The sequence below is a fragment of the Delphinapterus leucas genome, chromosome 4 (genome assembly GCF_059928025.1).
Source record: "Delphinapterus leucas isolate spDelLeu-1000000601 "Yukka" chromosome 4, BTC_Dleu_Yukka2, whole genome shotgun sequence".
Lineage (NCBI taxonomy): Eukaryota > Metazoa > Chordata > Mammalia > Artiodactyla > Monodontidae > Delphinapterus > Delphinapterus leucas.
This window is the reverse complement of record NC_143132.1, coordinates 27942044-27958385: the sequence shown is the minus strand read 5'-3', so window position 1 is coordinate 27958385 and position 16342 is coordinate 27942044. Positions and strand designations below refer to the sequence as shown.

General features: G+C 37.6%; 1 protein-coding gene across 6 annotated transcripts in view; it reads left to right on the top strand.

Moving 5' to 3' along the window:
* The window catches only part of USP25 (ubiquitin specific peptidase 25), a 181415-nt gene that overhangs the window by 60976 nt on the left and 104097 nt on the right, over window positions 1-16342 (top strand). For all 6 annotated transcript variants that reach the window (XM_089910380.1, XM_089910381.1, XM_089910378.1 and 3 more), the window contains one exon: window positions 620-696. In XM_089910380.1, the coding sequence (XP_089766506.1) occupies window positions 620-696 (77 nt within the window). The remainder of the gene's footprint in view (window positions 1-619; window positions 697-16342) is intronic.

Below are 16342 nucleotides of genomic sequence, written 5' to 3'. Positions count from 1 at the left end.
TTGTGCTGGTTCTGATTGGAGAATCAGTTCGAAGTTCATGAGGTGGTAGACTTGATAGTTGGGGAGTCAGTGATTAATTAGGCTCAACCTATCCAAATTAACAGATATCTTAGTAAAATCGGATATGGCTTAAAAAGTTGTGCGTTAACAGTTGAATTGAAAAAATGAATTGTTTAAAAACACATATTCCTTCTAAGACAGAAACCAGTAATAAATCATTCTATAATGAAGAACTCTTTGGTAACGTGGGTCCTTCATTTTATAAAGATTCATTAGAGAGCTCTTTGTGGGGAGGTAATAACTCTTTTTAAAAATCTCATTGATAAGTTTGAATTTATATATACACACACACACACACACACATATTTTTTTCCCTCCTAAGGTGAAACCCAGTTACATGATTATGAATATAATGCTTGTTTTTCTCAAATATTGATTTTATGCTCTGGTTAAGTTATAAATATTTCTTGCATTTGCTGTGAAACATTTCAGATGATACCGTTGTGAGGAGTCAGTTAATTATACATTTGAAAAGACTGGCTATAAGTTTTATGTTGCAGTATTTAGTGTTTTCATTGGTAGGCTCGAATATCAACAAGACTTTTTTTTCCCCCCACAGCAAGACGTGAGTGAGTTTACACACAAATTATTAGATTGGTTAGAAGATGCCTTCCAAATGAAAGCTGAAGAGGAGACGTAAGTTATTGTGAAATTTAGTGATGGAGATAAATTAGGAGATCGATAAATAGCACTCATTTTTTTTTTTATGTATTCAGTGTCAACAGAGAAATAAGAATCTGAGATAAGTGTGTGGAAACCCAAATGTTATCTGTATTTTTGACAAACTCTTTGGAATTTATGGCCGCAAATGTTGGGTAGCTTTAGATGTCCAATATAAGGTCAATCTAGTGAGAGATATCTAAGAAGTGATCTCTGAAAAAGCTAACCCCACATCCTCAGTTCTTATTCCATGAAGTCATATTCCATGAAGAAGAATGGGTCAGTGGTAGGGAAACATGCCAGGAGTAATAATTCTGATGAAATCTTTTTACATGGAATCGTGAGGACATTCATGATTCCTTCCATGTAAAGTTTCTTTTTAACATTCCCTGGGGCTTTTTATTTTGTGCCCATTTGGTTGAACCACTAAGACTCTGGTCATTTAAAATATATGGGCAGACCTCCTTAAGGGAAGAAGTTCACACACTTTCAGGGTGGTCCTACTCCCACTCTTCTGAGGCCACTCTCCTAACACCAAACATTGGTTCCTTTGTGCATCTTCCTGAAACATTGGTGGACCATTTAGGATTTGCCACCACAGATTCTGATATGATTCTACAAGATGCATTACGTAAATTAACACCTAGAATACAGGCAAAAATCCAAGGCTGAAAATTCTTTCCTTCTCTTTTTATCTATTTTTGTTCTTATTTGTTCTTCTTCCAGTTTTATTGAGATATAATTGACATAACAGCACTGTGTAAGTTTGAAGTATACAGCATAATTATTTGACTTACATACATCATAAAATGATTACCACAATAAGTTTAGTGAACATCCATCATCTCATATAGGTAATATAAGAAAAAGAAAAAAATATTTATTCCTTGTGACGAGAGCTCTTAGAATTTATTCTTACAAATTTCAAATATAACATACAGCAGTGTTAATTGTATTAATCATTTCAGTACTTATTTATCTTATGACTGGAAGTTTGTACCTTTTGACCGCCTTTGTCATCATACAAAGATATTTGGTTATTATTGACTGTATTCCCCATGCTGTACATCCCTGTGACTCACTTATTTTGTAACTAGAAGTTTCTACCTCTTAATTTCCCTCAGCTACTTCACTCATCCCCCGCCACCATCCACTTTCCTACTGGCAACCATCTGTTTGTTCTCTGTATCTATGACTCTGTTCTGTTTTTTGTTTGTTCATTTGTTTTTTAGATTCCATATATGAGTGAAATGATACAATATTTGTCTTCCTCTGTCTGACTTATTTCACTTAGCATAATGTCCTCTAGGTCTATCCGTGTTGTCACAAATGGCAAGGTTTCATTCTTTTTTTATGGCTGAATAATATTACATGGAATGTGTATATACACACACACACACACACACACACAGACTCACACATCTTTATCCATTTATCTATCAGTGGACACTTAGGTTGCATCTGTATCTTAGCTATTGTGAATAATGCTGCAATGAACTTACAGGTGCATATATCTTTTTGAATTAGTGTTTTTGTTTTCTTTGGATAAGTATCCAGAAGTGGAATTGCTGGATCATATGTGGTAGTTCTGTTTTTAACTTTTTGACAGCCTCCATACTGTTTGGCATAGTGACTGCACCAATTTACATTACCACTAAGAATGCATGAGGGTTCCCTTTTCTCCACATTTTCACCAACGCTTGTTGTTTGCTGTCTTTCTTGTTTGTTTAGCCTCCATATGTTTGTGTTTTTACATTTTTTTCCCTGTAGTTTATTTCTAATCTCATAGAGTTGTGGTCAGAAAAGATGCTTGATATAATTTCAATTTTCTTAAATTTACTGAGGCTTGATTTGTGACCCAACATGTGATCTATCCTGGAGAATGTTCCACGTGCACTTGAGAAGAAAATGTAATCTGCTGTTTTCAGATGGAATGTCCTATAATATCAATTAAATCTATCTGGTCTATTGTGTCATTGAAGCTTGTGCTTCCTTATTAATTTTCTGTCTGGATGATCTGTCCATTGGTGTAAATGACATGTTAAAGTCCCCCACTATTATTGTGTTACTGTCGATTTCCTCTTTTATAGTTCTTAGCATTTGCCTTATGTATTGAGGTGCTCCTATGTCAGGTGCATATATATTTATAATTGTTATACGTTCTTCTTGGATCGATCCCTTGATCATTATGTAATGTCCTTCCTTGTCTCTTGTAACATTCTTTATTTTAAAGTCTATTTTATCTGAAATGAGTATTGCTACTCCAGCTTTCTTTTGATTTCCATTTGCATGGAATATCTTTTTCTATCCCCTCACTTTCAGTCTGTATGTGTCCCTAGGTCTGAAGTGGGTGTCTTGTAGACAGCATATAGATGGGTCTTGTTTTTGTATCCATTCAGCAAGCCTGTGTCTTTTGGTTGGAGCATTTAATTCATTTCCATTTAAGGTAATTATCGGTATGTATGTTCCTATTACCATTTTCTTAATTGTTTTGGGTTTGTTTTTGTAGGTCCTTTTCTTGTGTTTCCCACTTAGAGAAGTTCCTTTAGCATTTGTTGTAGAGGTGGTTTGGTGGTGCTGAATTCTCTTAGCTTTTGCTTGTCGGTAAAGCTTTTGATTTCTCCATTGAATCTGAATGAGATCCTTGCTGGGGAGACTAATCTTTGTTGTAGGTTCTTCCCTTTCATCACTTTAAATATGTCCTGCCACTCCCTTCTGGCTTGTAGAGTTTCTGCTGAGAAATCAGCTGTTAACCTTATGGGAGTTCCCTTTTATGTTATTTGTCGTTTTTTCCTTGTTGTTTTTAATAACTTTACTTTGTCTTTAATTTTTATCAATTTGATTACTATGTGTCTCAGCGTGTTTCTCCTTGGGTTTATCCTGCCTGGGACTCTCTGTGCTTCCTGGACTTGGGTGGCTATTTCCTTTCCCATGTTAGGGAAGTTTTCAACTATAATCTCTTCAGATATTTTCTTGGGTCCTTTCTAGGTCTCTTCTCCTTCTGGGACCCCTATAATGCGAATGTTGTTGGCGTTTAATGTTGTCCCAGAGGCCTCTTAGGCTGTCTTCATTTCTTTTCATTCCTTCTTCTTTATTCTGTTCCATGGCAGTGAATTCCATCATTCTGTCTTCCACGTCACTTATCCATTCTTCTGCCTCAGTTATTCTGCTATTGATTCCTTCTAGTGTATTTTTCATTTCAGTCATTGTGTTCTTCATCTCTGTTTGTTTGTTCTTTAATTCTTCTAGGTCTTTGTTAAACATTTCTTGCATCTTCTCAATCTTTGCCTCCATTCTTTTGCTGAGGTCCTGGATCATCTTCACTATCATTATTCTCAGTTCTTTTCCTGGAAGGTTGCCTATCTCTGCTTCATTTAGTTGTTTTTCTGAGATTTTATCTTGTTCCTTCATCTGGTACATAGCCCTCTGCCTTTTCATTTTGTCTATCTTTCTGTGAATGTGGTTTTCGTTCCACAGGCTGGAAGATTGTAATTCTTCTTGCTTCTGCTGTCTGCCCTCTCGTGGCTGAGGCTATCTAAGAGGCTGTTGCAAGCTTCCTGCTGGGAGGGACTGGTGGTGGGTAGAGCTGGGTGTTGCTTTGCTATCTTTTTGATAATAGCCATTCTGACAGGTGTGAGGTGATATATCATTGTGGTTTTGATTTGCATTTCCCTGATGATTAGTGATGTTGAGCATCTTTTCATGTGCCTGTTGGCCATCTGTATGTCTTCTGAGAAAAGTCTCTATTCAGCTCCTATGCCCATTTTCTTAATTAGGATTTTTAAAATTTATATATATTGAATTGTATGAGTTCTTTGTATATTTTGTATATTAACCCCTTATCAGACATATCATTTGCAAATATCTTCTCCCATTTAATAGGTCGCCTTTTCATTTTGATAATAGTTTCCTTTACTCTGCAGAAGCTTTTTAGTTTGATGTAGTCCCATTTGTTTATTTTTGCTTTTGTTTCCTTTGCCTGAGGAGACATATCCAAAAAATTGTTGCTAAGCCAAAGAGCCTACTGCCTGTGTTTTCTTCTAAGAGTTTCATGGTTTCAGGTAGTCATTAATAGATTTTAAGTTTATTTTTGTATATGATGTAAGAAAGTGGTTTGATTTAATTCTTTTGCATGTAGCTGTCCAGTTTTCCCAACACCATTTACTGAAGAGGTTTCTTTTCCCTATTGTATATTCTTGCCTCCTTTGTTATACATTAATTGAGCATATAAGTGTGGGCTTATTTCTGGGCTCTCTGTTCTGTTCCATTTATCTACCTGTCTGTTTTTGTGCTGGTACTATACTCTTGATTTCCATAGCTTTGTAGTAGTATAGTTTGAAATGAGGAAGCATCATACCCTTGGTTTTAGCTAACAATGTTTTTACATATATCTATTCTTTTTCAGATTCTTTTCCCATATAGGTTATTACAGAGTATTGGTTAGAGTTCCCTGGGCTATACAGTAGGTCCTTGTTGATTATCTATTATATGTATAGTAGTGTGTATATGTTAATCACAACCTCCTGATTTATCCCTTCCCCTCCACCTTTCCCCTTTGATAACCATAAGTTTGTTACCTATTTCTGTGAGCCTGTTTCTGATTTTTAAAGTTCATTTGTATCATTTTTTTAGATTCTACATATAAGTGATATTGTATGATACTTGTCTTTGTCTGACTTACTTCACTTAGTATGATAATCTCTACTCCATCCATGTTGTTGCAGATGGCATTATTTCAGTATTTTTTATGGCTGAGTAATATTCCATTGTATATATGTACCCCATGTTCTTTATCCATTCATCTGTCAGTGGATATTTAGGTTGCTTCCATGTCCTGGCTATTGTAAATAGTGCTGCATTGAACACTGGGGTGCATGTATCTTTTTGAAATATGGTTTTCTCCGGATATATGCCCAGGAGTAGGGTTGCTGGATCATATGATAGCTCTACTTTTAGTTTTTTAAGGAACCTTCATACTGTTCTCCATAGTGTCTGTACCACTTTATATTCCCACCAACAACATAGGACGGTTCCCTTTTCTTCATGCCCTCTGCAGCATTTGTTGTTTGTAGACTGTTTGATGATGGCCATTCTGACCAGTGTGAGGTGATACATCATTGTAGTTTTGACTTACATTTCTCTAATAATTAGCGATGTTGAGCGTCTTTTCTTGTGTGTGTTGGTCATCTGTATGTTGTCTTTGGAGAAATGTCTATTTAGATCTGCCCATTTTTTTGATGGGGTTATTATTATTAATTTTGATATTGAGCTGCATGAGCTGTCTCTGTATTTTGGAGATTAACCTCTGGTTGGTCGCATCTTTTACAAATATTTTTTTCCATTCTGTTGGTTGTCTTGTCATTTTGTTTATGGTTTCCTTTGCTATGCAAAGGCTTTTAAGTGTAATTAGGTTCCATTTGTTTATTTTTGTTTTTAACTTTCATTACTCTAGGAGATGGATCCAAAAAATATTGCTGTGATTTATGTCAAAGGGTGTTCTGCTTGTTTCCCTCTAAGAGTTTTATAGTATCTGGTCTTACATTTAGGTCTTTAATCCATTTTGAGTTTATTTTTCCGTATGGTGTTAGCAAATGCTCTAATATCATTCTTTTATATATAGCTGTGCAGTTTTCCCAGCACCACTTATTGAGGAGACTGTTTTTTCTCCATTGTATATTCTTGCCTCCTTTGTCATAGATTAATTGACTGTAGGTGCATGGTTTTATTTCTGGGCTTTCTATCCTGTTCCATTGATCTGCAAGTCACTCTTTGTGCCATTACCATACTGTTTTCATTACTGTAGCTAAAGTCAGGGAGGCTGATTCCTCCAGCTCAGTTTTTCTTTCTCAAAATTGCTTTCGGTATTTGGGGTCTTTTGTTTCCATACAAGTTTTAAGATTTTTTTGTTCTAGATCGGCAAAAAATGCCATTTGTAATTTGGTAGGGATTACATTGAATCTGTAGATTACCTTGGGTAGTATAGTCATTTTGACAGTGTTGATTCTTCCAATCCAAGAACATGATATATCTTTCCATCTATTTGTATCATCTTCGATTTCTTTCATCAGCAGCTTATAGTTTTCGGAGTTCAGGTCTTTTGCCTCCTTAGGTAGGTTTATTCCTAGGTAATTTATTCTTTTTGATGCAATGGCAAATAGGATTGTTTCCTTAATTTCTCTTTCAGATCTTTTGTTATTAGTTTATAGAAATGCAACAGATTTTTGTGTATTAATTTTGAATCCTGCAACTTTACCAAATTCATTGATGAGCTCTAGTAGTTTTCTGGTACCATCTTTAGGATCTTCTGTGTATAGTATCATGTCATCTGCAGACAGTGACAGTTTTACTTCTATTCCAATTTGGATTCCTTTTATTTCTTTTTCTTCTCTGATTACCATGGCTAGGCCTTCCAAAACTATGCAGAATAAAAGTGGCTAGAGTGGACATCCTAGTCTTGTTCCTGATCTTAAAGGAAATGCTTTCAGTTTTTCACCATTGAGTATGATGTTAGCTGTGGGTTTTGTCATACATGGCCTTTATTATGTTGAGGTAGGTTCTCTCTATGCCCACTTTCTGGAGAGTGTTTATCATAAATGGGTGTTGAATTTTGATAAAAGTTTTTTCTGCATCTATTGAGATGATCGTATGGTTTTTAATCTTCAGTTTGTTAATGTGGTGTATCACACTGATTGATTTACAGAGATCGAAAAGTTCTTGCATCTCTGGGATAAATCCCACTTGATCAAGGTGTATAATCCTTTTAATGTGTTTTTGGATTCAGTTTGCTAGTATTTTGTTGAGGATTTTTACATCTATGTTCATTAGTGATATCGGCCTTTAATTTTCTTTTTTTGTGGTATCTTTGGTATTACTATCAGGGTCATGGTGGCCTCATAGAATGAGTTTGGAGTGTTCCTTCCTCTGCAATTTTTGAAATAGTTTCAGGAGGATACTTGTTAACTAGTCACTAAATGGTTGATAGAATTCACCTGTGAAGCCATCTGGTCCTGGGCTTTTGTTTGTTGGAAGCTTTTATGTCACAGTTTCAATTTTAGTGCTTGTGATTGGTCTGTTCATATTTCCTATTTCTTCCTGGTTCAGTTTTGTGAGATTGTACCTTTCTAAGAATGTGTCCATTTCTTCTAAGTTGTCCATTTTATTGGTATATAATTGCTTATAGTAGTCTTCTATGCTCCTTTTTATTTCTGTGGTGTCAGTTGTAACTTCTCCTTTTTTTTTTTTCTAATTTTATTGATTTGAGCCATCACCCTCTTTTTCTTCATGAGTCTGGCTAAAGGTTATCAATTTTGTTTGTCTTTTCAAAGAGCTAGGCTTTAGTTTCATTGATCTTTTTTTATTGTTTTTTTCATCTCTGTTTAATTTATTTCTGTTCTAATCTTTATGATTTCTTTCCTTCTGCTAGCTTTGAGTTTTGTTTGTTGTTCTTTCTCTAGTTGCTTTAGGTGTAAGGTTAGGTTGTTTAATTGGGATGTTTCTTCTTTCCTGAGGTAAGATTGTATTGCTATAAACTTTGCTCTTAGAACTGATTTTGCTGTGTACCGTAGGTTTCAGATCGTCATGTTTTCATTTTCATTCACCTCTAGGTATTTTTTGATTTCCTCTTTGACTTCTTCAGTGATCCATTGGTTATTTAGTAGCATATGGTTTAGCCTACACGTGTTGGTGTTTTTTTAGTTTTTTCTCATATTTGTCGTCCGATCTCATAGTGTCGTGGTCGGAAAAGATGCTTGATACGATTTCAATCTCAAATTTATAGAGGCTTGCTTTATGGCTCATGATGTGATCTGTGCTGGAGTATGTTCCATGTTCACTTGAAAAGATTGTGTATTCTGCTACTTTCAGATGGAACGCTCTATAAATATCAATTAAGTCTATGTGATTTAGTGTGTCATTTAAGGCCTGTGCTTCCTTATTGATTTTCTGTCTGGATGATCTGTCTATTATGTAAGTGGGCTGTTAACGTTCTCCACTCTTATTGTTTTACTGTTGATTTCTCCTTTTATGGCTGTTAGCATTTGCCTTCTGTGTTGAGGTGCTCCTATGTTGGATGCATATATATTTACAGTTGTTTTCTCTTCTTGTATTTTTCCCTTGATTATTATGTAATGTCCTTCTTTGTCTCTTGTAACAGTCTTTATTTTAAAGTCTATTTTGTCTGATATGAATTTTGCGACTCCAGCTTTCTTTTGATTTCCATTTGTATGAAATACCTTTGTCCATCCCCTCACTTTCAGTCTGTATGTGTCCCTAGATCTGAAGTGGGTCTCTTGTAGACAGCATACATAAGGTTCTTGTTTTTGCTTTTGGTTGGAGCATTTAATCCATTTATGTTTAAGGTCATTACTGATACATACTTACTGCCATTTTGTTAATTGTTTTGGGTTTGTTTTTGCAGGTCTTCTTTCTTCCCTTCCTATATTTTTCTCTTCTCTTGTGATTTGATGACTGTCTTTAGTGTTGTGTTTGTATTGCTTTTTCTTTTTTGTGTGTGTATCTATTATAGATTTTTGGTTTGTGGTTACCATGAAGTTTTGATATAGCAGTCCATATGTATATACAAGATTATTTTAAGTTTCTGGTCTCTTAATTTCAAATGCATTTCCAGTATTCTGTATTTGTACTCACCTCTTCTCACAGTTGCTGGTTTTGATACCATATTTATGTATGTTTATTTTCCTGCCTTTACTGGTGAGCTTTCCCATTTGTAGTTTTCTTGTTTCTAGTTGTGGCCTTTTCTTTTCTGCCTAGAGAAATCCCTTTAGCATTTGTTGTAAAGTAGGTTTGGTGTTGCTGAATTCTCTTAGCTTTTGCTGGTCTGTAAAGCTTTTGATTTCTCTTTTGAATCTGAACGAGAGCTTTGCTGGGTAGAGTATAAGAATATACTTGTAGGTTTTTTTCCCTTCATCACTTTAGATATATGTGTTAGTTCATTCTGGCCTGCAGAGTTTCTACTAAAAAATCAACTGATAACCTTATAGGGATTCCCTTGTATGTTATTTTTTGCTTTTCCTTTGTTGCTTTTAATATTTTCTCTTTGTCTTTAACTTTTGTCAATTTGATTAATATGTGTCTTGGTGTGTTCCTCCTTGGGTTTATCCTGTATGGCATTCTCTGTGCTTCCTGGACTTGGGTGACTGTTTCCTTTCCCATGTTAGGTAAGTTTTCAGCTATTATCTTTTCAAATGTTTTCTCAGGCCCTTTCCTCTCCTTATGGGACCTCTATAATACGAACGTTCGTGCATTTAATGTTGTCCCAGAGATTTCTTAAACTGTCCTCATTTCTTTTATTCTTTTTTCATTATTCTGTTCCACAGCAGTGATTTTCACCATTCTGTCTTCCAGCTCTCTTATCCATCCTTCTGCCTCATTTATTCTGCTATTGATTTATTCTAGTGTGTTTTTCATCGCAGATATTGTATTGTTGAACTCTGTTTGTTCTTTAAATCTTCTAGCTCCTTGTTAAACATTCCCTATATCTTCTTGGTCTGTGCCTCCGTTCTTTTTCCAAGATCTTGGATTATCTTTACTATTACTCTGAATTCGTTTTCAGTTAGATTGCCTGTCTGCACTTCACTTAGTTGTTCTTCTGGGGTTTTATCTTGTTACTTCATCTGGAATATGTTCCTCTGCTGTCTCATTTTTTTTTTTTTTTTTTTTTAACCTGTACGTGGGCCTCTCACTGTTGTGGCCTCTCCCGTTGTGGAGCACAGGCTCTGGATGCGCAGGCTCAGCGGCCATGGCTCACGGGCCCAGCCGCTCCGAGGCATGTGGGATCTTCCCGGACCGGGGCACGAACCTGTGTCCCCTGCATCGGCAGGCGGACTCTCAACCACTGCGCCACCAGGGAAGCCCTGCTGTCTCATTTTATCTAACTTTGTATTTGCAGTGTCACAGGCTGCAGGATTGTAGTTCCTCTTGCTTCTGGTGTCTGACCCCTGGTAGGTGAGGCTGGTCTAAGAGGCTTGTGCAGGCTTCCAGGTGGGAGGGACTGATACCTGCCCACTGGTGGGTGGAGCTGGGTCTTGTCTCTATGGTGAGCAGGGCTCTGTCAAGCAGTGTGTTCAGAAGCAGCTGTGGGCTCAGGAAAACTTAAAGCAGCCTGTCTGCTGATGGGTGGGACTGTGTTCCTACCCTATTGGTTGTTTGGCCTGCGGCATCCCAGCACTGGAGCCTAAGGGCTCTTGGGTGGGACCAGGTCTTTGCTCAAAACGGTGGCCTCCAGGACAGCTCACGCCAATGAGTAGTACTCACCAGTACCTCTGCCACCAGTGTCCTTGTTCCTGCAGTGAGCCAGAGCCGCCCCCTGCCTCCCCCGGAGACCTTCCAAGACCAGCAGGTAGGTCTGTCCCAGGCTCCTGTGAAGTGACTGCTTTTTCCCCTGGGTCCCGGTGTGCACAAGACCTTGTGTTCACCCTCCAAGAGTAGCACTTCTGTTTCCCCCAGTCCTGTGGAGTTCCTGTGATCAAGCCCTGCTGGCCTTCAAAGCAAATGCTCTGGGGGCCCCTCCTCCTAATGCCAGATGCCCAGACTGGGTAGCCTGATGTGGGGCTCAGAACTCTCTTTCCTGTGGGAGAACCTCTGCAGTATAATTATTTTCTAGTTTGTGGGTTCCCCACCCAGCATGTATGGGATTTGATCACGAATACGCCCCTCCTACCTTCTCATTGTGGCTTCTTCCTTGTCTTTGGAACTAGAGTATCCTTTTTTGGTTGGTTTCAGTCATTTTTTGTCAATGGTTGTTCAGCAGGTAGTTGTGATTTTGGTGTTTGTGTGAGAGACGGCTAGCTCAGGTCCTTCTACTCGGCCATCTTGTCTGCTCCTAGATAGCTTAAAGAGCACTGACTTTGATGACGAAAACCAAGTCCTAGCCAATCTGCCAACTAGCTGTGTAAACTTAGACAAGTTGTGCCTTTCTGAGCAATAATTTTCTCATTCCAAGAAAGGAGTTACACTTACATGTGCTTTCCCACCAGGCACTTAAAACCAAATTCACAGGCCCTGTGCCACCTCAGACCGGTTCCAGCTGGGTTACTAGGGGCAGCTTGATACTTTTGGTTTTGCTCGTTTTTCTCAAGATTGTTTTGTGTATTCACGGTCTTTTGTGTTTCCATACAAATTTTAGAATTATTTGTTCTAGTGTTGTGAAAACTGCCTTTGGTATTTTTATATAGATACATTGAATCTGTAGATTGCTTTGGGTAGTATGATCATTTTAACAATACTAATTCTTTCAATCCATGAGCACCATATATATTTCCATTTGTTTATGTCTGCAGTTTCTTTCATCAGTTTCCTAGTTTTCTGAGTACAGCTCTTTTAGTTTCTTAGTTAGATGTATCATTTCTTTTTCTATTTTAAAATTATGGCCAGCCTTATTGTCCAAAAAAGGCATAATAACGTAGTCTGCAATGAGATTGAATTAAAGTAAAAATATTCTAATTATATATTGTTAGCAACTAGGAGATGCTTCTAAAATTTTATATAGCCCTCCTCATTTGTTCTCAAATTCTCAGGGGAAAAATAAGTTTCCAAATTATATCTACTTGATCTTTTAAGGAGAAATCCAAACAAATTATACTTGAAAGTCAGATTCTTTTGCCCTTTTGTTGCAGTCTAACAAAAAAGAAATCATTTTTGACTTTCTGAGTTTGTTCAGCCTTTACACTACAGGCCTGAATTGAGTTGAATTCTGTGCCTGAATTGAGTTGAGGTTCTTCAGGTGAAGCCTGTATTCTCTTTCACTTGTATGTGTGTAGTTCTTTCAGTCCTTCAAATGTTGAATTTCGTATACCCTAATTTTAGATTTTGAAGGATTATTAGGACACATGATTAACACTGATCTCTTACTTTTGAAATTTTGAAACAAAAGCAGAGCTTCAGCCCTTAACTTTCAGTCCAGCTATAATATTCCTAGATCTTAGTGCAATCCAGACTCAAGTTATTGTTGCTAAAGACTGTAGCAGAAAATCTGGATAATGTCATAAATGGAGGCAATCATCATGGTTTTAGTTCTGCCAAGATGCCTGTCATTAAGGGCCAATTGGTCTTAGACAACTACTTATAAACTTACGTTGGAAGAAATCTCTCGAGATTATGGTGCTAAATCTACAGTATCTGAGGGAAAAAATTCTACTGTTGGAAACTGTCTTGAGAATGTGGCATTGAACAAAGCCGCTTCCTTCTTGGCATGTTTAGAAGTTTATGATGCTAACAGCTCTGGTCAGGTACCCTTCTTTTCTGTCCACCAAAACTCTTAAGTTACATTTTTCTTAACGAGCTTCAGTTTTCTGGCCCTCAGTGCTGCATTGAATGTAAGCTCTTTCTAATAACATATTTTTGTGCCCAGTAGTTGCTGCCATTGCATTGGTATGGGATTGTTTAGGCCTGTAAAACATGCTTTCTAGGTAGTTTCTTTCTTCTCTTCATGTTAGCTTCATTTGTAAATCTCCCCATCAGATTGCTGAACTGAATCTGCTGTTGATGCTTCTGAAACCTGAGTTCCAGCATCCAGTGAAGATCATCATCTCTATGATATGCTCTTTCCTCAGCTTTTGAAAGTTCTAGGACTTGACTATATTTCTTTCTGCTACTTTTTTTTTTCTGGGTGGGATAGCCCTTTAAGGTTCAGTTACATAGACATTTTTTTCATTCTTCTTTAAGGAAGGCTTGGCTGAATTTTTAATAGTTTAACCTGCTTCTTAGCTTCTACCTCATTCAGGACCAGCTGTGTTTGATGGACGAGTATCTTCTCTTTTTGTTCTTTTGACTTTGTTTTCTGACCTATAAATTTGTTTTTGTCTAACCTGTTCCTCTGTATTTTCTTGATAGGGCCCTCATAATGAGAGCTAGTGAAATATGAGTTAGGAGTATGCCCAAGTAATTTATTGTTCAAACATGCATTGTCCACCTTCACCTCTTTTGTGTTGCAGAATTCCACCAGGGTTCTGTCCTGTCAGACCAGCAGACAGCCCATGTGTGGACTTGATCTATGATTGTCCACCCTGGCTCCTCTTTAGTAAAACTCACATTCCTTGTACTTTTCCTTAGAGTTCCAACCCCCAAAATTTATTGAGCGTGTTTCCTCAGAATGTGAACAATATCTGTATCCCCATCAATGATTACTGAGTCTCTTTGAAGTTCTCTCAGTAATTCTTTGAATGCTTTACCCTGAAATCCCTAGTTTCTCCTCAAATCTATCCAGATTTTCTATAAGCAGCCCATATAGTAACCTATCTGCAACACAACTCCCTGATTACTTTTTATCTCTAGCCTTAGAAGACTGCCACTTGACTGTTTCCTGAATCCTGGTTATTTCTGAAAGGATCATTCTTTTCTGATTTTGGAGATCTTTCCTTATTACCCATTTACTTTTGAAAAATTTCTTTGGGTCCCAGTGTCAACTTTTCTGATCTAGTAACTAACAAGTTCTCTCCCCGTTTCCTAAAACTTTTAAAAGAAGCTAGAACTTTCCCATTTCATCTAAAATTGTCTTATTTGAAATATGTCCTTCTCCTCATTCATTTCTCAGTAGTTTTGTTTTTTCTTTACTGTTTATGGAGCTAAAACTTTTATTTTTTTTTTTTTTTTTGCGGTACGCGGGCCTCTCACTGTTGTGGCCTCTCCCGTCGCGGAGCACAGGCTCCGGACGCGCAGGCTCAGCGGCCATGGCTCACGGGCCCAGCCGCTCCGCGGCATGTGGGATCCTCCCGGACCGGGCCACGAACCCGTGTCCCCTGCATCGGCAGGCGGACTCTCAACCACTGCGCCACCAGGGAAGCCCCAAGCTAAAACTTTTTGAACCACTATGCTCTGCCTATCTAGAACAGAGCTTTCCAGTTGTTGTGCCATGGTAAGCCAGATTATAGGTATGTGGAGGTATTGATCCTGTTTCTGTGATCATGAGAAAACGTGGTTTTATTCCAGAGTTCTCTGCATATATTATCTGTGTGCCAGTGACATTAAAAAGATTGGGAAGCACTGAGTAGGTTACTCTATCAGTTGCCCTAGATCTCTGAACTCTTTCTGTGTCGACCTAATTCCCAAGGCTAAAGTGTCCCTGATACAGGTTTTCTTTAGTGATTTCTTTTGCCCTTTGCTATTTGTGTCAATCTAGCTTTTCTTCATGCGAGTGGTGGGTATATAATTTTTGTTTTATCAATAGAAGTCTCACATCTTTTAAATTGCTCTTCACTTGGGTTCCTTACATTTCTGTTGATAACCACAGTGTTAGTCCCTGATGTTCAAAGCTTAAATGCACAGTAAAGAGTAAGACCTCTGAGAGGTTGCAAAGAAGGACAGGGTAAACAATTTCTAGAAGATTGGTCTGTCTGACTCCTTAGGGAAGGTCAGTGTGCATACCACAGGTCAGTGGAGAGCAGACCAAAATTCAGATATGAAGATTTGGAAAGAGAATTCAGAATTAGTCGAGCAGCTCTTACCCAGTTTCTTCGGCCAAAGTCACCAACCTGGTATGTCACTGCTCTTTCTATGCAGTATGTATGTGACAGTAAGGAGAGAAACCAGGAATGTTGCTTTTCTACATGGAAATGTGACCTGTGGAAATGGATATACTAATATGTTTAAAGATTCATAGACTTTTACATTAAGAGAGACAATCTTTGGATTCTTCCTCTCCCCCATATCAGTCTCAAGTCACAGTGTAAAAAATAAGGTATGAAATAAACTGTTTTCATAGAGTTAAAATGCCCAGAGATTAAGTATGCATAGTGGGAGGATTCATAGGTTTTAGAGGCAGACTTGAGTTTGCTTTTCAGTTTGAGCACTTACTAGTTGTGTGAATTTGGGCAAGTGACTTAGCGTAGTCTACAGTTTTATTACCAGTGCAATAGAGGTAAGAGTGCCACCTGCTGCCATTTAGGGTGGGCTAGATAATCCTTTGGCAACATCCCCCAAACTTCAGAGGTTTATGTCATAGCCTTAGCTATGCCCAATGAGTGTGAGCAAGGGGCTCTGCACATCCATTGACAGGGCCTTACGCTGACAGAGGCTTCATCTCATCACAGGATTCTGGGATTACCACATCAGTAGAAGGTATATTGGCTCTCAAAGTTATAGCCCAGAAATGGCACACATTACTTCCACTCACATTTTGTTGTGCAGAGCAAGTCATGTGGTTTACTTAACTTCAGAGCTAGTGGGAACACCTCATACCCATTAGGATGGCTGCTATCAAAAAACAAAAACCAAAAAAACCCTCACCAAACCAAAACCAAAACAAAACAGAAAATAACATGTGTTGATGAAGATATTAAAAAATTGAAACTTTTGTGCACTGTTGATGGGAATGTAAAATGGTGCAGCTGCTGTGGAAAACATGGTGGTTCCTCAAAAAATTAATACTAATATTATTTGATGGAGGGAATCCTTTCACAGTGTATACATATGTCACATCTTCACATTGTACTTTAAATACCTTACAGTTTTGTTGGTCAATTGTATCTATAAAGATGAAAAAAACAAGAATTAACCACATGATCCAGCAATTCTACTGCTGAATTTATATCCAAAAGAATTGATAGCAGGGTGAAAGCAACTGATGTGTCCATGGATGAATGGAAATACAGATGTGTTATACACATAC